This window comes from Phoenix dactylifera, chromosome 8 (assembly GCF_009389715.1).
Source record: "Phoenix dactylifera cultivar Barhee BC4 chromosome 8, palm_55x_up_171113_PBpolish2nd_filt_p, whole genome shotgun sequence".
In the NCBI taxonomy this organism is placed as follows: Eukaryota; Viridiplantae; Streptophyta; class Magnoliopsida; order Arecales; family Arecaceae; genus Phoenix; species Phoenix dactylifera.
This window is the reverse complement of record NC_052399.1, coordinates 10455357-10477283: the sequence shown is the minus strand read 5'-3', so window position 1 is coordinate 10477283 and position 21927 is coordinate 10455357. Positions and strand designations below refer to the sequence as shown.

The following is a 21927-nucleotide window of genomic DNA, read 5'->3' as shown; positions in this document are numbered from 1 at the left end:
GGGAGTTGTTGCTGGTTCGCCTGGGGCGTAAAACCCACCTCCCGATAGCTGTCTAGTGATGATTTCAGCATATTGACACCTGATTTGTATGTTCCAGCATTATGATCTGTTGAGCATATTCATGAGTAGCATATATGTTTACTTGATTATTCCATATATGCTTCAGATGAGTTGATATTGATTGTGGTGATATTGATGATTTACTCTATATTCTCTATGTTGAGTTCATGTTCATGTTGTTATTGATCTTGAGATTTCATCTCGAGCCATGATTATATTCTGTCTCATGTGCATAGTACTCTCTACTCCACTCACTGAGTATTTATATACTCACTCCCCAGTTTGATATTTTTGATTGCAGGGCAGGTATTGTATAGAGAGGAGCAGGATTAGTGGTTGCCTGCTAGCTGTGCCGCTCCATAGTATAGTATAATGTAGATAGAGGTTTATCCCCTTTTGGTGTATTATAAACCTTCTATTATATATAGTGCATAGTTACAGTCATAGATCCTGTTGTGGATATGGGTTTGACCATGGATGGATTGGGAAGCATGTATATATATATGTGTGTGCAGATCAGTTATATGCCTGAGATAATGTATTGATATATATTGTCCAGGTTCATTATGTGACGGATTATGTGATTGCTGCTCTGACAGGTAGTGTGTTGTATGTATTGAGATAATCCTGACAGGTCACTATAGGAAAAGTGATCATTTTGTGCATGTATCATGCCAAATTTTTCAAGATCTATTGATGATTGATAGGTAGTAGGGTTCTACGCGGTGGCTGGTGGCCTTATGCCTACCCGCACCCTAGGACCGTCGCGGCGGCCCGCCGGGAACGGGGCGGGGGTCGTGACAAAGCTTGGTATCAGAGCAAAGGTTAAGAAGAGTCCTGTCAGAGCAATAGGATGAGTCAGGATTAAGTATAGGATTATACTATGGAGCATAGGATTTTTCTGTATGTTATTTTATGAGTCATTTACAACTCAGTAAAATATATCATGACTCAGTGTGTAACGACCATCCTCTCTTTTTGACTTTTTTAGAGAGATATAAAGAATACCTCCAAGGAGAGGACCTGCTCGTCCTGGAAGGAGGATGGAGCCAGATATAGCATTGGATGTGGGTTCCGCACATGTCGAGCCCCAAAGAGAAAAATCTCCTCCTGCTGATAGACGGAGGGTTGATGATCAAGGAGAGGTAGGAAGTAGAGATGCATTGATGGAACAGTTACTGGCGGAGAATCAGGCTCTGAAGGAGCAGATTGCTCGGGGGAAATCTCCTGCCCCGTCAGTAGTATCCATCCCACCTCCTGTAGTTGTGCCAAGAAGTTTGGCCAGGCGGGCTCTAGATGATGAGGGGATTACTGTACAGAAATTTCTGAGGCTCAGAACCCCGGAGTTTAAGGGGGAAGAAGGTGAAGATCCTCAGAGATTTCTGGAAGAGACTGAAAAGATGATACGGAGACTGCCCTGTTCTGATGCAAGAGCTATAGAACTTGTAGGGCTTACAATGAAGGAAGATGCCTGGGGCTGGTACCAGAGGCACGTGGAGGACAGATTGTACAGTAGGAATCCTCCAACCTGAGAAGAGTTCAGGCAAGCAGTGATGGATGAGTTCTTGTCTCCAACTGAGAGGCAGAATCGGGCTCTTCAGTTTGAGAGGCTGAAGCAGATGCCCGGAATGAGCGTATCTGAGTACGCTCGTGAGTTCACTAGATTGGGGAAGTATGCTCCTTACATCATCCCCACTGAAGCTGCCAGGATAGAAAGGTTCAGACGAGGTCTGATTTCCCCGCTTTATAATGCAGTACTGGCAGTAGAGGTCCCCACCTTGTCTAGGCTGATAGATAAAGCAAAACAGTGGGAGACCAGAAACAAAGAGGAAAGAGCTGAAAGAGAACAGAGAAAAATGAGTATGGGGAAAGGGCAAAGCAGTAGAGATAGATCTGAGGGAGTAGATCTCTCGGAGGGCCCGACGGAGCAGTCTATACGCTCAGCTCCACCTGCCCCACGTAAGAGGAAATGGAGGGAAAGAGGTCAATTACAAGATACTTTTCTGCCATCAGTACCTCGTCCTCCGGTCACTATGGCCAGAACGGAATCCAAGTTCCAATCATGACCAGTATGTGGCATATGTGGGAAGCAGCACCCTGGCAGATGCAGAATGGGTCAGGGAGTGTGCTACAGATGTGGACAGCCGGGTCATTTTGCCAGAGAATGCCTGCAGGGTGCCACCCAGCAGTTTGTGCCTTTGGCATCCTACCCTTCTGTGCAGATGGACAGGCCTAGTAGTAGGGGGCCTGTAGGCAGAGGCAGAGGTCAGACACCAGCATCACAGCAGAGTGTTGGACCATCTCAGCCATCAGCTCCAGTAGGTAGAGGGCAAGGAAGGGTGTTCACGGTAAATCCACAAGAGGCACAGGCATCGAATGCAGCTGTGACAGGTATGCTCCTCATTGATAAGATTAAAGCTAGAGTGTTATTTGATTCTGGAGCTACCCATTCAGTCCCCTTATTTTGCTAAAAAGTTAGCTAAGGATAAGATATTAATGCATATTCCCTTAGCTATTAGTACACATGTAGGGGATAGTATAGAAGCGAAGTATGTGTATCCTACCTATGTGGTAGAGATAGAAGGTAAAACACTCCCAATTTATTTGATTTCCAATACCACACCGAGCAGAATATGAAGAGCAGATACACTTACCCCTTTGAGTAATCAGATAATTTACTCTTTTAAATTCGAGGACGAATTTTATATAAGGGGGGGAGGATGTAATAACCCCATTTTTTTTTTATTTTTATTTTTTTATATAAAAAAGGAATAGAATAGTCCTTTAAAATTGATATAAGGGGTAAAATTGGAAGGAATCAAAAGTTAATGGCATAACCGTAGATATGTTGAAGTGTTAGGGGCAAAACAGGAATTTAATAATATTAAACAAAGGGTGAATAGTGTCTTGATGTGATTTAATTGGAGGGTTTGAGCTGGCTTTTGGAATCAAACCGAGAGAAAGAGGGAGGGGGTTCTCAGGCGTGAAACAGAGGAAAGAAAGAAAGAAAAAGAGAAGAAGAAGAAGAAGAAAGAAGAAGAAAGAAGAAGAGGAAGGAGATTCAAGGAGGAAAGGGATCCCGGTTGCACTTCCAGCTGAAGGGAAAAACGTAGATCTCCTTCCCCTCTACGCAAGGATCTCGATTTCCAAAAAGAAAAAGGTAAATATCCATCCCTATCTAGTCTTTTGATGACATTAGGCTATACAAAGGGTGGATATAGTCTAGAGGGGTCGGATAAGGGTTGTAGAGGTGGTTAAAAGAAGAAGAATCGGATTTTGACAAATTTTTCCGGCACTACGGAAAAACTGTGTCGAAGTCCCAACTTCGGCGAATTATTTAGGGGGTCAAACGGCCTCCGATGATGATGCATGTTACCTTTTTGGAATTCCCTATGAGTGTAGAATGTTAGGTAAAAATTTCATTAAATTTGGAGTCTGGAAAGTGGATCAAACCCGGGATGAAGTAACCGGCTGTCGGTCCGGGTTACTGTTCATCCGGGTGGAAAATAGGGGATTTCATGCTATAATAGGGTATTAAGTCTAGATCAAGCTAAAAGGGACCTTGTACTCGTGCAAGGGAGTCCCTAATACACATAAATGATGAGTTAATTAATTAAAAAGAAAAAGAAGAAAGAAAAGAAAAGATTTAGGGAACAGGGGAGTTGAATCAATTAAAGTTCCCTATGTTATAATTGGCACGTAGATTATAGCCCTTGATACAAGACTAAATGTATTGTAAATGCATGTCACAGTTGGGCAAGAAGCTAGGGAACAAGAGGAAGAAGTCCCCTGCTGCCTACTGTAAAATTCTAGAGGCGTATCGAGGCCGTGCCGGATTGACAGGTGAGTGGGAGTCATGTACTTTGCACCATGAGCATCCTTAATTCATTTTCATGAATACCGCCGAGTGTGAATTGATTCCACTTGTGCATATTGATTGATATTGTGGTAGATTCCTCTATGTTTTGTTCTCCATGCTTGATTATTCTGTACATGCATTTGAGGGAACATTGAGAGGAATTACGAGGGGTTGATGAGTAATCAAATTGATTCCGAATTGTGAAATGATTTCTTTTGTAAATTGATTTCATTTCCTCTATTTTAAAGATTTGTAGAGCCTTTTTAGTGGTATATTGAGTCGTATTGCACTTTCTTGACCCTCACTCCTAACCCTGATGTTAGTTTATGATTGGGTCATGATCGAGTGAGTGGTAGTCTTGATATACTCCTTTTTAGTAGAGTATTGGGAGGGTGCATTATGGCATTTATGCATGGCTTGGCAGTATCTGCAGGACACCTATAGTCGATGGGGTTGAACATCGGCCTTTGTGCACATAGTAGCCTTCTGGGTGGGCGGAGCCCAGTCCCTTCCTAGGGGGGACACGGCCCTAGGCGTAGGATCGGCCGGTCCTACGACTTATATTCTGCTTGCCGCCGGGCATAGTAAGACCCCGCGAGGTGCAGTATGGCTTTCCGCGGATGTAGAATTCCCGCGAGGTGCCGTTTAGTATGTAGATGTGAGATGGATTTCTGTTCTGGATACTGGCCAGCATTTACATGATCAGTGTGGTATCTTATCCTGCATATGCATGTGACAGTGGGGAGTTGTTGCTGGTTCGCCTGGGGCGTAAAACCCACCTCCCGATAGCTGTCTAGTGATGATTTCAGCATATTGACACCTGATTTGTATGTTCCAGCATTATGATCTGTTGAGCATATTCATGAGTAGCATATATGTTTACTTGATTATTCCATATATGCTTCAGATGAGTTGATATTGATTGTGGTGATATTGATGATTTACTCTATATTCTCTATGTTGAGTTCATGTTCATGTTGTTATTGATCTTGAGATTTCATCTCGAGCCATGATTATATTCTGTCTCATGTGCATAGTACTCTCTACTCCACTCACTGAGTATTTATATACTCACTCCCCAGTTTGATATTTTTGATTGCAGGGCAGGTATTGTATAGAGAGGAGCAGGATTAGTGGTTGCCTGCTAGCTGTGCCGCTCCATAGTATAGTATAATGTAGATAGAGGTTTATCCCCTTTTGGTGTATTATAAACCTTCTATTATATATAGTGCATAGTTACAGTCATAGATCCTGTTGTGGATATGGGTTTGACCATGGATGGATTGGGAAGCATGTATATATATATGTGTGTGCAGATCAGTTATATGCCTGAGATAATGTATTGATATATATTGTCCAGGTTCATTATGTGACGGATTATGTGATTGCTGCTCTGACAGGTAGTGTGTTGTATGTATTGAGATAATCCTGACAGGTCACTATAGGAAAAGTGATCATTTTGTGCATGTATCATGCCAAATTTTTCAAGATCTATTGATGATTGATAGGTAGTAGGGTTCTACGCGGTGGCTGGTGGCCTTATGCCTACCCGCACCCTAGGACCGTCGCGGCGGCCCGCCGGGAACGGGGCGGGGGTCGTGACACTGTTTCTCTGACCCAACAGTCATGAGAGATGGGCCAAGATCTTGAGCCCAAATGACATCCATTGTGAATAGATTAGGTTGGAAAATGCATGATCTATAATTTGTGTCAAGGCCTAGCATTCTATACTTACTATGATATAACTGCAATAGGTTCGAATTTGGTCACATATAGCATTGGACATTATCACAATTTTATTATTTAGATCTTGTCTCCTATCTGTGCATTCCATTTTTTTGATATAAATCCCATCTATCGTCTGTATATTCTTCATACTTTTTAATTACTCATTTTACTATGATCAATTATGTTAATAAGAAGTATATTCTAATGGTGAATTAAAAAAATAATAATAATAAAATGAGTCACATATCCTTTCCTCGAGAATCTCTTTCTCTAGGTATCTCTTATTCTTAATTTTCATTCCTCAACTATAGGCAAGATTTGAACGTGGTTCATTAGGTACTATAATCCATTAACTTTACCAATTGTACTAGTCGAACTCATGCGCATGCAAATATCTATTCTCAAAAATTTATCCCATTGGCTGAAAACTGACTCTTTATAAGAGAAAAATAAGAAAAAAATGGTGCTGTTATGTTCATATTGTGTAAAAACGAAAATGTTTCTAATCAAATGACATCACAACCATTCTTGCACCATTCAGCACACCAAAGTTTTAGCAGAACTTAACATGTAAATAGTTTAGGTTTTGGCCCAAGAACTAATCAATTTGAAACCATCCAAATTGTGTGAGAACTTTGTCCTTCAAGTTAGATTTAAACTGATATAATTGAATCTGATCTACAATACTTAAGTAACTTATATTATTTTTCAGGGGGACTATTTTCACTAGTTTCATTCCAGTTGGTCAGTTTTAGCTGCAAGCTAGACTTACTCCATATGAGTAAATTGGTGTGCATTTTATAAGTCCGACGTTCATCAAGTAGTTCAGCACTCTCTATCTTATGAGAGATATTTGAGGTTTGATTCTCACATTAACTGTATTAGAATATCTGACATATAATTGATTTGAAGATTTGTCAGATTAAACAAAACATGTTGTAGTATATGTGGAACTAGAGAACTTCTGGAAGCTGTAACTTTTCACATAAATATTAGATTCTTGTGATAATAAACTCATTAGATAAGTGTATTCAAGATCAACAGCTATTATATATTGACATCTTTTGATTAAATTTCTATAAATTTCAGACAAAATTTGTAGCCATAGTTTGATGACGATTGTTTTTTGATTTGTAGCCACAGCTTAATGGGTTTTTTTAAAATTCTTGAAATTTAAATCATATATTAAGACCCTCTAATTAGTTGAGTATATGATTATAGGGTCAGAACTCGACCATTTTATATAGCTTGCAAAGGATTCCAAGTGTAGCTTTTATGACTCGGCTATTTATATGAAGTAAAAATCTATCTCCGTGTATTTCCACCCAAATTTTCTTTTTTTTTTTTCTTTAATCTCTCTTTGGTTTCTTCTTCTCTCTTCTTCTATGTCAATATTTTCTTACTTTTCAAGTTCTTAAACATCTTTTTGAGATTGTTGAGGTTTTCAAGAAAGAACTATGGTATTATTATTCTTCTTGCTGATGCTGGTATTGTTATTGTTATATTATTATTTATACAGTAAAATGGAGGAGTATATCACAACCATCATCATCACATTCATATATTCACAAGCCTAAGAGGAGACTATCCCTCTGTGATCTTGGACATTGGACCATCTCACATTTAAGAGGTGGGATTCCCATGGTTAGGGTTGTCTCTGGTGATGGGTTTGTTCATCCACAGCATCTGGCATTTCCTCTCTCATGTGATGTACAAAAGGGAAAGCAAAGGACATCCACAATGCTTGTGGGCTCTGAGTGAAGGTTCATCTGTTGCATAGGGATATGGGATGTGGTCTGTTGAGTGTTAAAATTTTCTGTACTTAAAGGGAGAAGGGCTTCAGATGTGGCCAAAGTGGATTGACAAAGGAAATAGGGAGATACCAAACTACACTTGTTTAATTGCTGCTGCGCTAATAGTTTTTTAAGCCAGCTAGCATGTGGAAAACTTGATGTAGGAATAAGAGTCCGAGTTATTTTAGATGTGCGTCGTATTTGGATCGTCGCTTGGGTGTGCCCGAATTACAATGGATCCAATATTTTCAGCACTTAGTTACAATGGATCCTTAATTTGGGTTTATAATTTGCTGATTTGTGTTTGATGATTGAGTCCATGTAATTGAGTGCCAAGTGGCAATCAGATGACATGAAGATCAAAGCATGATGTGAAGCATTTGACTTGGTCAAAGTTGAGTTGTCCTAAGAGTCCTAGATTATCTCTATTGTCAAGAGATTAGGAGTTGTCTATTTGGTCCATGTGGCATTTGGGAAAGAGTCCTAATTGATTTGGACTCTCTTCCATGCCTCACGAAGAGTCCTAGATTATTTAGAGTTTTATTTATTGAGTCCATATGTCATTTGAAAGAGGCCTAACTTATTTGGACTCTTAGTCTATGTATCTTTAAAGAGTCCTAGTTATTTGGGAGTCTTAGTTGGTTTAGTGGATTTCGTCAGTTGATTTCGTTAGCTAATTTTGTCAATTGATTTCGTCAATTAACTTCGTCAGTTGATTTCGTCAGCTGATTTTGTCAATTAATTTCGTCAGTTAATTTCATTAGTTGACTTCGTCAGTTGATTTCGTCAAATGATTGATTTGATTTAAAAGAGTCTATGTTTAGTTGGAGTCTTAAAATTTTGGTTGTAAAAGAGTTCATATTTTTCCAACCTCTTGCTTTATATAATGGGAAGTTTGAAGAATAAAATCATAGAATATTTTTGGGTTTTCAATTTCTCTTGAGATTAAGAGGTGGGAGACTTCTTCTTCCTTCTTTAGTGAGATTCTAAAGATTTCTTCTTTCTAAGTGAGACGCCTTGGAAACCCTTGGTGAGACGTCAAGGTTCTTCATTGGTAGAAGCGGGAAAGATGAAACTCCTTCTCCTTCTTCATGCCAACTTTGGGTTCTTGAATGAAAGTGAGACTCTTTCAATCAAGATCTAGTTATTTTCCTTATATCTTTCTTGCATCCATCATCACCATGCTCTAACTCTAGCCCTAGTCTAATTATTCGCCACTTTCTTAACTTGGCCGCCATCCATAGAATCCAATCTCTTCATCATCATCATCATCATCTTCCTTCATCCTTCCATTAATTAAAACCCTAACCGCCACTTGAGAAAAACAAAAGAGAGAACAATGATCAGCCCTTTCGTCCGAGTCCACCATATAAACTCCACTCTCATTTTGCGTCAATTGGTATCAGAGCAACCATCTCATCTCCATTCTACATCAAAACTACTCCTGAGATATGAAATTCCGGGTTTGAGAACTTAGGATGTAAGAATATTTAGCTTGTTTCCCACTAGATGTTATTGGTGGAGCACTTTCATGTCACCTAATAATCTAAGCTCAATCATTGTCATGTGTTGTTTGGCAATTAGAAATAATTTGTGATATTTGGATTTTTTTTCTCAAGATCAAGAAGGGTTAATTCCCACTCGCAATTCAATACCAGCTAGATTAGAGCTAGATTAGGCTCAGGGGTTGAAGGGGGAGGCTAAGACATCCAAAATCAATTAAACCTCCGGCGCCGTACCTGGAAAGCAATAGAGGGTATCATCCAAACTAAAGTTTCTCGGATATCTTGAAGCTTATCCAGATGGTTGGACATTTATAATCATTAAGTCGTTTTTAAGATGAATTTAGCCTATGTGGAGATGCAACATACTTGCATCTGTTCTTAGTTTGCACCGTAATATTTCAACATCAAATGCATCCGCGAGAGGTTGACTGCCGATATGACTCGAGTCATCCAGATATACAATATCAATCTCATGGCAGTCTTTGTTTTCTTAAAAAAAAAAAAAAGCGCAAATACTAACAAATTAGGGGACCATTTAAGACTTTCTGAGTGAGCTTTTACTTTAAAAAAATTATAAAAATGCATTTCACTTATAGCGAGATCTACCTAAATATATGCTAACCTATCACGCCATTATAATCTTTCTTCACCAAACATTTTATTATTATTATCGTTGTTGTTATCATCGTCGTTGTAATTTTTTTTTTTGAATATATTTCATGTAGGGATAGCCAAGTTAATTAGGTCAAGGCTAGATTGATTTTATTATATTTTATTTTGAGAATTATGATAGGAGAAAATTTAGTTGAAACCCAAGTGTTTTCTCCAAACGCCAAATAATTTTATCAACAACAGTAGATAACCACCGATTTAAGACTAGATTAAACATGACAAACAATCAAAGAGAGAAGTTCTTCCCTCGACTTTCGGCTCATGTCCGAACATTTATATACCATCTCAAGCTAAGCTGAAGCTAATTTCAACCCAATACATGATGAACATGAACAAGTCAAAACATAGGGTTGATCCGGCCGAGTCCTATGAATACCAAACCAACCTTGGGTCCCTAGGCTGGGCTGGACCCATTTACAGTAGTGCTTCCAATGCACTCTATGTACAACCAAGAGATAGGAATACATGTGATACCTACCTAGAGTTGAAGACAAGATGTGGTAAATAAATCCCTAAGGTAAAGACAGGATGTGGTAAAATATATAACAAAGGTAAATATAGAAAGCAATCTGCAGACTATACTGGCTCATATGAATGCATACATGGGACATCATGTCCAACATTTCAAGCTGCTGGAGTGTGGAGGAGAACTTTGGTATATTTGTTGGTGGTTGGAGGGTAGGAACTATCGATTCAGTATGAGACTAGACAAGAGGAAAGGCCAAAATGGCAAAGAGTGAATCACATGCTTGCGTGGACGTACGAAACATCTACAGCCATGGCTAGGTTTTGCCGTACAGCCGGTACAAGCCTTGGATACGTTGTCCCATCATCACCATGGCACCCAAGGCATGGAGTAATGCATAAATAATTAAAAAATTCCACTTTGGGAAACTTTACGTTAGGATAACCCCTGTTCGAGGGATATCCACATGTGGATGCAAAGTGAGGATTGTAGGATACGACGAAGGAAACACATGCATCCCAAAAATTTAGAGATACTACGTACAAATCTTTTTTTTTTTCCCTTTGAACAGAAGATTCTGGCAAATTTAAGGAAGGTGTTATCCAAGTATGGAATTAATCTATGGACACATGATTCTAGCATCCAAAGATGCCCAATTACCTTTCTTTGTGGAAAGAGGAATTGATTGTTCTAAGTTAAAAGCTGTTTCTTTCCCTTTAGTTATTGGAGAATTATTAAAGATCAAGAATTTTCTTCTTAAAATACTTCTTTACTTTTATACACTCTCAATTTTTTCGTAATCACATGCATGTACATTCAGTTGAAGTGAATATTAATTAACTCATTAGGTGATCAAATGGCATTATTTCAATTAGGTGTTCAAATGGGAAAAAACGCACTTCTTGTAGCTGCATGCACACACTAACAATTATTGTCGATATATAATAGAAGAGCAAAGGCCGGATCTTGTCTCCGTAAACTGTATCTTATACATGACATATCATAACTACCTCTCGACAAGCACCCATGGATAGGCAACCGAATAAATATAGATAATTTATGCTATGACACTTAGGCATCAATCTAATGCAAAATATTATGTTGAAATCAATGTAGAGTGTCCCGATATTTATTTCATCGCTGGATTATTTTGGGATTGATCATAGAGAAGCGAATTTTGCTGTTGATTGCCTAGCATTGTCTAGCTGGAAGATATTCTTTTTCAGATTACTCTGTGGACTTTGTCATCCATTTGGAGCTTCAAATGCAGTTGAAATGGTTGCTATGGGATTTGCTTACTTTCAATTCTTCAGAATAACTTGTTCTGAGTTTCTTCTTTAGTATTGCGATTTTTCTTCCGCTTGTATCCAAGAAAAAACAAAAAATCAATGCATATTATAATTTATGGATTGGAAATTGTTTAGCAAGCTCGAGGAGTTCCAAACTAGCAATGATATTTGTTTGAAATGCTATAATCTAGAACAATAAACTATTAGATTCACCAATTCAGGATAGAGCAAGTGGCAATCAAAATAATTAATAAAAATAAAAGAAAAATGTAAAAATTGAAGAGAAAACTATTTTTAAAGAAAATATAAAATTAAAAGCTAAACAACATGCTCGGATTATCACTCTTTACAGGATGCCACACCAAGTCACAAAATGCTTTCTCTCTTAAAAAAAAAAAAGAAACAAAAAGAAAACAAAAAAAGCAAGCCCCTCAAAACAGCAAATGAAACCGCCGAGCATATAGCCTGAGACCGCTATCCCTCTCAAACAAAGAGATCCTAAGCAAAAAAACAAAAAACAAAAAACAAAGAGACAGAAAATAATATATTTATATTATTATCTAAACCCACCGAAGGATTTCTACGAGGAATAGGCTTGAATCCATTGAGCCCAGACCCACTTTAACTAACGTGGTCCAATACTTCCCCTCCTTATAAATTTCATGGTAATGATGCCAAATTTATTGTGCAAAGCTTCAAACTGCCCAACCGCTCGTCTTTTTGATAAAAATATCCACCGGCTGATTCTTTTTGTGAAAACTAGAGTCAAACTAAGTTATTCATCCGTAATTTTTTCTCTAATAAAATGACGATGAATCTTGCCGTGCTTCGTCCTCGGCATGGGACACTATATTTCTTGCCAATTGGATAAGACTTTCATTATCACAGTAAACGAAAACAATATAATCAATATCTAAACCTAAATCATCATGCAATTTTATGAACCAAGTCAATTTCTAAATTGCTGTTGTAATGGTATAGTATTCTGCATCTATAAAAGACAATACAATAATAGATTATCTTTTATTTCGCTAGGAAACAATGCCAGATTTTAAATTAAAAGAATAACCAATGGTAAACCTGCATGTATCAACATTACCAACATAATCTTCATCTATAAGACCTGCTAACTCGATTCAATAATTTTTTAGTATGTCAAACACTATAATCAACAATTTCAGTACTATATCTCGAGATTCATAAAATTGTATCAAGATGTGACTGCCAAGAATTCTTTCTATCTCGGCCCACAATGCTAATTATATGTAAGAAATATCTTTTATCTCAGGATGGTCAAGTAATTTAAATTTTCTATTACCTATCTATGCGCGGTAAGCTCATCTAGGACTTTCCATTGTAAACGTTGTTCCAAATGACTGTTGTTTTATTATCATGGAATCTAAACTCGCAGTTGAGGACTGATAATATGTGTTGAATGTTTTGAGATAAATATCACATACGAGGAGGCTTACTCAGATTGGGTTGCGGACTAGATAGCATCGTTTATAGCCAACCACTGAAGGTACTCTATAGATCGAAAAGAATGTAAGCTGCCTAGAATATTCTAAATTTTTTTAATATTTTAATTTTTTTGAATATATTCATATTAGAATAGTATAAATTATCTGCTTACACAGAACAAACAAATGCCCCATCGCCAAAGCAAGGATTGTTAGCGAAGACGAGGGCTGGATAAAAATTATGAATACAACCACTTTCCTCTCATTCTCATTTAGGGTTCTTTCCGATTAATACAAGAGCAAGTATGCAGCATCTGATTCACCGAGAAAAGCAGAGACATTGGTCACAAAAAACCGGGAGAAACAGGAAAAAAAGAGAGAAAAAAAACTCAGGCCGGAAAAGGCCTCTGGGTCCGCTTCATTCAATAGGCCGTCGCGGTCACCGTGGATTCTTCCGTGGCCCCCGCTGCCCTTCGCAGCATCACGGATAGACCAAGATCACTCCTGAAAGCTCAATTATTCTCATTCTCTCTCTCATCTGCATCGTTGTGGCCGTACGAGACAGAGGGGCCACATGCACACATTCACACGAGTGACAGCTACGGCTCCTTTACTGCAATCTGTGTTCCGGTGGGTCCCTTCATTCCTTCTCCTTTTCTTACCGTGATACTTTTTTTTTTTTTCACAATTTTTTCAATGGGGCAGCAATGGCAGTATGGCACCCTTGTGTCGTTTAAATTTGGTGCATGGTTCCAGTCTAGGATCGCTACGTGCTGGAACTACGAAGAACTATGATAAGTTTAGAAGGAAAAGCAACGCAGTTGATGCTCAAGTAGTTGCACTATAAAGATCCACGTGCATGGATATTAGCGGGCCATGCTAACGTACGTAGAAGTTTTCTTTGAACCTTTATGATTCGTTGCTTTTGTTGATTAATTTAGCTTTGCTTAGGAAGTAGTAATCAGCAATTCTCATGCAAATATTATGAATGTCCGACGATATTATCCATTATGTATTTAGTGTACTAGTTGAAATTTGGAGCAGAAGAAAGCACAGGAGCTATTGCCTTTGCTTATCATTCTAGTTTCGAGATGAACAATGTGATAGGAATAATTCTTCTATCATGTAATCAGAGAGACCAGTGCAACTCATATGATTTGTTGCCAAACAGAAGGTTGATTGAAATTGGAATTACCAAATCAGCATTGTTACAGGCTAAAAATTTTATGTGCACAAATAATGGGCATCCTAAAACTTTTTATTTTCCTTTCAAGATATTGTGGTCTATCTGAAAATGTAACTTTAAGATTCTAGATATGTCAATGTTAAGGACTCATGAAGGCATCCTTATTCCTCCAGTTTCCATGCATTCTCATGATCTTTACATTCCCTTGCACTTTTTTTTTCTGTGGAAACATCATATATATATATATATATATATATATATATATATATATATATATATATATATATATATATAGTTGGTGTACTCAAACATCTAGCTAGGCCCAAAATATCCTGGTGATCATATTTAATTAGGTAATACTCTTTCTCATGCCACACCATTTCTATTAACAGCTACTAAGACGGTTGCTACTGCGAACATCGATGGTATATGTTGTGGTTCAAGTTTGGCCGGAGGGTGACCACGCCAGTGAAGTCGAGGGAGCCGCCGTTGGTTGGAAGGAGAAGACGAGAGCCACCTTCTGCGCGACGGCCGTGGACCTGCACAAAGCCTCACCGGTGTTCCCGGTGAGGGCTCTCCGACGATCAAATTAGGATGGGATCCGTTTAGTCCAGCCAAAAGAAGGTCCTTTAAAAGTTATATGACCGAGCTATTTATAATCCCGGTGGAGAGGCCCAGGTGGCAGAGGCACCGCCGGCCCTCATCATGAGGGAGCGTGGCTCTGAGCCGGATAGCGCGCAACTTAGGCTAGTTGGTGGCGTGTAGTAATGCTTGTTTTTGAGAACGGTAGGGTGTTGACAGTCGCAGCAGGGTATGGCCGGAGTAGTCAAGGTGCTGTCTAACTGTTGAGGGCCGGCTATGAAGATATAGCACGGTAGTGTTATAATATACGGCCACGTAGGTGGGCATAGGTGCACATATGGGTGCGGTCGTTGGCGAAGCTGAACTCGTAGGGAGGTCACATTATATGTTTGACGAGGTCGGCTTGACGGGTGCCGTAAGTAGCTGAGCTTTCCGGTTCCGAGGTGTGCTCGGTGGAGCGCCCCGAGCTCGAAGGTCGGGGCGTACTGCTGAGGTAGGCGCCCCGAGCTTGGTCGGGGCGGGTCGGCGAATGTTGGAAGCTACCCTGAGCTTGGTCGGCGGAGTCGGTGAATATCTGAAGTTGGTGGAGCATTTGGCGGAGTCCCAAAGTCGAGCTGTCTCTGGGCCGAAGTGAAGATTCAGCCGATTGGCGTTGACGTTTATTGGGCGGAAACTGGGCGGCCTTTTAGTTATGGGCCGGATGATCTTTTTTTTTTTTCTTATCAGTATATATATTAAACGCATAAACGTAGAAGATAAAGATTCGGTTAGAATTGAGGCTTGAAGTCAGTATGCACCATGAAGCTATTCAAACTATTATCTGCAGTTGGAAATGGATTCTCTACTCATCTTATCATCGTCATCATCATTTTTTTAAGAAAAAAAATCAATTTAAAATGATTACATTAAATACCATTTTTTCTATCATCATCATTATTATTTTTTCCAGCTTTTTAATTTACCAATCTACCAGTCCAGGATACGGAGCAACTACATGCACTGGTTATCAAACAATGCCATTATTTTAACAGACTTTGTTAATCAGCATGTATGTTTTGAAACAAAGGCTTATTTTTGGGTCTAATTTTAAACCTTCATTAACGAAAATAAAAATCCATGTTAAGTAAGGCAACTGGAGCGACAATGATTTTCCCAAGGACTTATTGCGTTTTTCTCAACTTTGTAACATGTTCCAGCGAGAGACTTTACCTGAGTCGTGTCAGAAAAATAGTTTAAGAGTCGTACCAAACTAGTGCACACACCTTTCAAAGCGTGTGGCTGCTCTTGAGTCATTCATCCAAACAGCAATAATTAATTAATTGTTAGATACATTCCTCTGTGCCACAGTTTTTTCTCCCATATTATCTTTAACTTTTTATTTAATTTTTTTATTAAAATAATTTAAGATGTCTTAATAGTTTAAAATAACTTTTTATTTAATTTTTTTTTTATAGTCTCTGGTGAAGCATCCTTTAAGATAGTTTTGTATCATGTCCAAGCTTAAGAATATGCCACCATGACCATACTGGTGATATTAATATATTATTGCCTATTTAATAAATCTATTTAATAGATTTGATAATTTTATTTTAATATGATGATTTATAATGTTTAGTTAATATTTTCTATGACATGCATTGCATGTGCCAATTGCTAGCATATGGAAATAAACTTTTCAAATAACATGCTTATCTACTAATTTATTATAGTAATTGTTTTTTAACCTTTCATATTCTACTTGACAAAAACAAACTTTTAAAATCCAGAATCTTTACCCCATCTAAAATAATATGTTTTGTTTTATAAATGATATTTAGAAAAAAAAAAATCTTCTTTGCGAATAATGACTCAAATAAAGATGGCAATTTTTTCATTATTTCTGGAGTGGAACCCTTTTTTTTTTTTGTTCGTTGTTCTCTATTTCTCATTAGGGCAACTAAGAACGGCCATTAGCATAGTCTAATGATTTAGTCTTGAAAATTCCTTTTTATGGCCAATGCACCCATGCAAAGATCAACATTTCTATTGTAATGGTAAATAGTAGTTCAGGAGAAGGCTTAGTTGTGGATGCTACCATCATCGAACCTTGCTTAAAGTTTCTGCCACACAAAATCTCTCATAGTAAAAGATGTAATGGAGGAAAATCTTCTTTCAATGCATGGTTAAAGTTTTTCTTAAATGAGGTGGATCTAAATCTAATGAGCTAAAAGCATAACATTGAGCAGTGCAATCTAAGGGTATTTATAGGATGATCTTAAAAAGAGCCAGACATATCCTAAATGAATCATTCATTTGGAGGCTAATGCATCGAATGCAACCATGAAAGAGGACAAGTCCACAGTGTTTCCACCCTTTATGGTGCCTTTCTTTACTGTGGATTTGACAGAATTCCTTTATAGGATCAACTTGATCGCCTGCGTAGCTAAACTGTTATCAGCCAAGTTTGGCTAACGTTCAACATTCACTGGCTAGACGTTACAAAGGTCACTTTAAAGAAGAAAAGAAAACAGAAAAATGTAGATAAAATTATATTGAAACTAATAAAAAAACTGGTCTAAAAGCTTCTTATAGTTGGCATAAAATATGACTCCATACCTATACCGGTGGTGGAATTAGAGCTGGTTGACTACCATCGCCCATCAGGGTAGATAAGAGGTATAGTTCAGTGTTCTACCTAGGGTTACAATTTTTAATCTTTTAAGAGAAATGGAAAGAGACCATCCTATAATTATCTAGGTTCCTACTTGAGAAAGGCCATCCTAGATTTGAATTCAAAGTATACTAACATGGAATATTTCATAATAATATTGATTTTTTTAATTTTTAAAGAAACCGGAGGAGACTCAACCATTGAATAATTACCTAGATCCTAGTATTTAAGAATATATTTCCAAGATTTGAATTCAAAACCTTTATCTAATTGCTAAATAGATAGGTATGACTATTAGGACAAAATCCAACTTCATTGTAGCTTATTAATTTGGGAGAAGAAACTCTAATTAAAAAAGTTGATTTGCAAGACTGATGGTCTAACCTGGTGACTAATTGAGCTAAGCAGGCAGTCAAATACCAACTACTGTAGATATAATTTTAGTTTTCAAACTCATCAGATTATTCTTGCTTCGAATCTGATCGAATTAGACCTAATTCAAGTAGACCTAATTCGATATATTTTATATTTTAAATATTAATGACCTATCATCTTAAGTTGTCCAAACTTGTCCACAAACTTTTAGATGAAATATAAATGAAACTTTAATTAAACTTTTATTAAATTAGTCCAAATTCCTTGGAATCCAATATAAATTAAAATCGATCTAACCCGGCTCGCTTACCCTCTTATCATACGATACAATTATGTTTTAACATCTAATTAATCAAGATAAAGTTCCAAACCTCAAACATATATTGAAAAATATTTCAAGGTGTCCATAAAATCAATATGAAAAATATATTAAGTTCACAACTGCTAACTTAGCAATTTTATAAACCAATAGAAATTTTACATATTTTATAAATATAGAAAATATATCATGTTTCAAATATCTGCTGAGATTTTTTTTTTATTCACTTTAAAGTTACTTTTAGATATTTATAAATATAGATTTAGCTCAGCCTAATCTCTAATTCAATGATTTTGATAGTTATACTAATTCAGCCCATAAATTTTATAAAATTTTCAGCTCCATCATCCCAACAATCCCAATGGCAGGGGTATTTAGCAATCAACCCTGGCCCCAAAACTCCCCAAGCTTCCCCACGGCACTCTGCCGCTCTCCTGCCTTCGCTAAGCTCCCTTCCTCTCTCTCTCTCTCTCTTTCTCTCTCTCTCCCTCCCTCCCTCCCTTCTCCTTGACTTGACTCGCACGCCATTGCAATTATATCTCCCACATTTGCACCAGTCTCAGCTCTCCTTTCTCTTCTCCCTCTCTCTCTCTCTCTCTCTCTCTCTCGATCTCCTCTTACCGCATAAAAGCTTGGCCATGGGCGTTGTGCGCCACCGGAGCCACCGTCTCTCCGTCGCATTCGCGCTCTTCTTCGTCGCCACAGCTCTCGGTAAGTTAAGAAGCTTCCACTCACTATCTCTTGTTCCTTACTTATTTCCGGAGTTCTTAATGCCTTCTACTATAAAAAATCCCTCCTTTCGTTCCCACTCCTTGCTTCGACCTCCTGTTCCGTGCTCTGTTTCGATCTGAGAAAGAGAGAAAAAGGTCTCTTTTTGTTTCCCCTCTTTGGAACAACCATCAATGCCCAATAACCAGAGGCTTTCCTTTTCTTTATGTTTGATACTGGCCAAAGGGTGAAACAGATCACTGAAACTCCCTAAGAGGACACCTTTCTGAGTTTTTGTTTCTTCTCATTAGTATTTCCACTGATCATGGTTCCTCAAACCCACCAAAACCCTGCTATCAAAATCCCATTTTTATCACAGTTCTGGAATTCTTATTTGCTATTATATATTAATGGCCATAAAGTAAATGTGATGACCAAAACTCAGGTAAATAGATCTTTTTTCCTCCAAAATGCGTTCAGTAATAATTCCTTAAACCCCTCCAATACTCTGTTATCAAATTCCCATTTTTACTGTCATTGCTCGTCAAAAGAGAGCAAAAGAGAGCACCAAAACTCACTTATAAAGCTGACATTTTTCCTTAAAATTGCTTTTGATGATTCTTAAATAAAAAAACATTTTTTCTCGTTCCTCGGTGCCCAAGATGGCAAGATGCGATTTTTATTCAGTAATAGTGATGATTCCATATATCCATCAAAAACCTGCTATCAAAATCCCAACTTTATCACAGTTTCGCAGCCATTGGAGGCCATTTACGAGTAATCTTTATACAGGGAGCGGATTGGTGGTGGAAGTGGTTCCGGAGGGGGAGGAGGCGAGAACAAGGCATTATTTGGAGCAGTGGGAACAGGCGGCGGCGGCGGTGGTGGCGCGGCTGCGGGTGGTGGGGCCGGGGTCGTCGCCGCCGACGTGCCAGGGGCGGTGCGGGCGGTGCTTCCCGTGCCACCCGGTGCACGTGGCGATCCAGCCGTGGCGGAGCACGCCCATGGAGTACTACCCGGAGGCCTGGCGATGCAAGTGTGGGAATAACCTCTTCATGCCCTGACTCCCTCTCCACTTAGTATTATTAGTACTTACTATTCTTATGAAACCCCTCGACTTCCATTGATCCCTTCGTTGGAAACCATGTACATATTCTAGTGTTTGTAAGAAAAATTTTCCCCTCTTGGCTCAGATTTGGATGATGCGAGCTTTGACGTTGGAAACTTGGAATGGAGATGGTATTCTACGGTTGTCTCCTTTTTATTTTACTTTTTTGTTTTTACCGAGGGAGAAAATGGGCGGAAATCATGTGATTATTTTATTTATTTTTTTAAGGACTTCTAGTTAAGCTCTGATTGATATTTGACGAGTTTTCAGGGTACTCAAAGGTTGAAGTTCATGCTTGTCAAATTAAAAAAAAAAAAAATCATATCCCATCCAATATTTTGGTGATATTATCTATTAAATCTCTTATTATTCTTATTAGCAAACCAATCCTCGCTAAATATTATCTTTATTTGCAAATAGTTCTTTTATTAGGTTTTCATTTTTTGATGCTAATCATGGCTAAATAAGAAAAAGCTATCTTGCTTGCTCCTGGATACTCTAAATCGGAATCCTCAATCCTTCCACCCCATCCTCGCTACTTTTATTCGCCATTCAAACTGACTTCAGCTTCACCTAGCCCTTCAACATTTGCACCCCGATTAACTAATTTTGCTAGTTCCTTCTAAACCCCGCCTTTCTTCACCTTTGTGACTCTCTAATGTCAGCTTTGTTTGCACCACCCTTGGCCTCGCCCTCTTCATCTTGGCGGTTCCCTCCATAGTATCCTCCCACTGCTATTTAGCTCTTGAACACTGCCTCTATTGCTGGTCTCATTCAACTCTCACATATCCATTGCCCATGGGTTCGTCGATCATAGACACCCTTCTTGGCTAGAAGTATGGTGTCAACAAGTGCCTCATTCCCACACCTTCATGAGAAGTGGATGCATAGCAACGCCATGGCAAAGCATGGCGAGGTGCTTTATGTCCTAGTGGCAAAGATGTCCTGCAAGTTGTGTCGACGATGCTCAGCTTGGGGTAGGGAGGAGGGCAACGATGATAGGAGGAACTTTGTATTCTTATGATTACCCTACCCCTAGCAATAAAGGTAAAGAGAGGGAGAGGTAACTTTCTCACCAAACTACAAAGAAAATGGTCATCCACTCATATGTTAAAGTAACACCATGATCATTTTGCAAATAAACTTATTACATTATCTAGGTTGTTTTGCAAATAGAAATAAAAGAAAGTTTAATACCTAATATTGATAAAATATTGGGTACAATATGCAAAAAAAATCTCAAAATTACAATATCTAGAAAAACATCTCAAAAAATGAAGTTCATCTTTAAGTAGGGGGGCAATCCGGTCACGTCGAATAAGATATAGGTCAGGTTAGATATATGATAGACCAAAAATCTATCAACCAAATCTAGCATGCTTATTATACAAGTCATAAATTCAAATCCAAAGCTGGCCATTTTGTTAAATAAGTAATCTAGCTCAATCTACAGTAGATTGAAACAAATTAAACAAGTTAAATGGTTAAGCATTTCCACCTCTATCTTTAATAGAAAGCAAAATAATAGTGTATTTTTAAAAGAAAAGACATTGAAAGGAGAAAAGTCATGCCACCTCTCAAAATTGCTATATCAAAGAAGTCAAGCATAATTTTTAGGGAAAGTCAAACTCCTATACTAAACCTTATGTATGATGAGTCGAGAGTCCAAAGTTTGACATTTCTAATATAGTTCTATGCTTAATTTGCCTCTCAATTTTTTCATGTAATTCATTGATTTGATTGGAGAGAAAGAACAATTTTCTTAGATCTGCTCAACTCGTATCACTCAAAGAAAATTTAGAAAAAGATGAAAAATTTGCGCAAGTAGGGTTTACATCCTCTTTTTCTTTACTTCATGATAATATAACCCAGGTGCATAGCTTCTTTTTATAATGGTGAGATCTGCCCCTGCATAATTCAGATTAGATTTCTTTCCTAGTTTGAATAGGTCTATCTTTCCAAAAATAATTATAACTAGTAGAAATAAACATCAAAAAGTTAAAATTCTAAAAGAGGTGGATCTCTATTTTTATATCAACTTTTCCTATAGTCGCTCTGCCAAATTCTTTCTAAATTGATAGATATGCTGGATCAAAATCTTTTCTGAAAAGAAAATTTTTAGTTTGACTGTTCATTTTAGGGCCCAAAAAATAGAATTTGGGCCTGA

At 38.1% G+C, this 21927-nt stretch overlaps 1 protein-coding gene across 1 annotated transcript; it reads left to right on the top strand.

Annotated features, from left to right (window-relative positions):
- The first annotated feature begins 18300 nt into the window (after positions 1 to 18300).
- On the top strand, positions 18301 to 19985 carry LOC103722727 (EPIDERMAL PATTERNING FACTOR-like protein 4). Its single transcript, XM_008813389.3, has 2 exons — positions 18301 to 18655; positions 19445 to 19985. Exons 1-2 carry the CDS (start codon positions 18583 to 18585, stop codon positions 19714 to 19716), a joined length of 345 nt encoding a protein of 114 aa, XP_008811611.1. The 5' UTR covers positions 18301 to 18582; the 3' UTR covers positions 19717 to 19985.
- The last annotated feature ends 1942 nt before the right edge of the window (positions 19986 to 21927 follow it).

Excerpts from the sequence above, each read along its gene's own strand:
- LOC103722727 (XM_008813389.3), top strand. The coding sequence starts at position 18,583 with ATGGGCGTTGTGCGCCACCGGAGCCACCGTCTCTCCGTCGCATTCGCG. Across the intron at positions 18,656-19,444 it reads CTTCGTCGCCACAGCTCTCG|GGAGCGGATTGGTGGTGGAA; the intron begins GTAAGTTAAGAA and ends ATCTTTATACAG.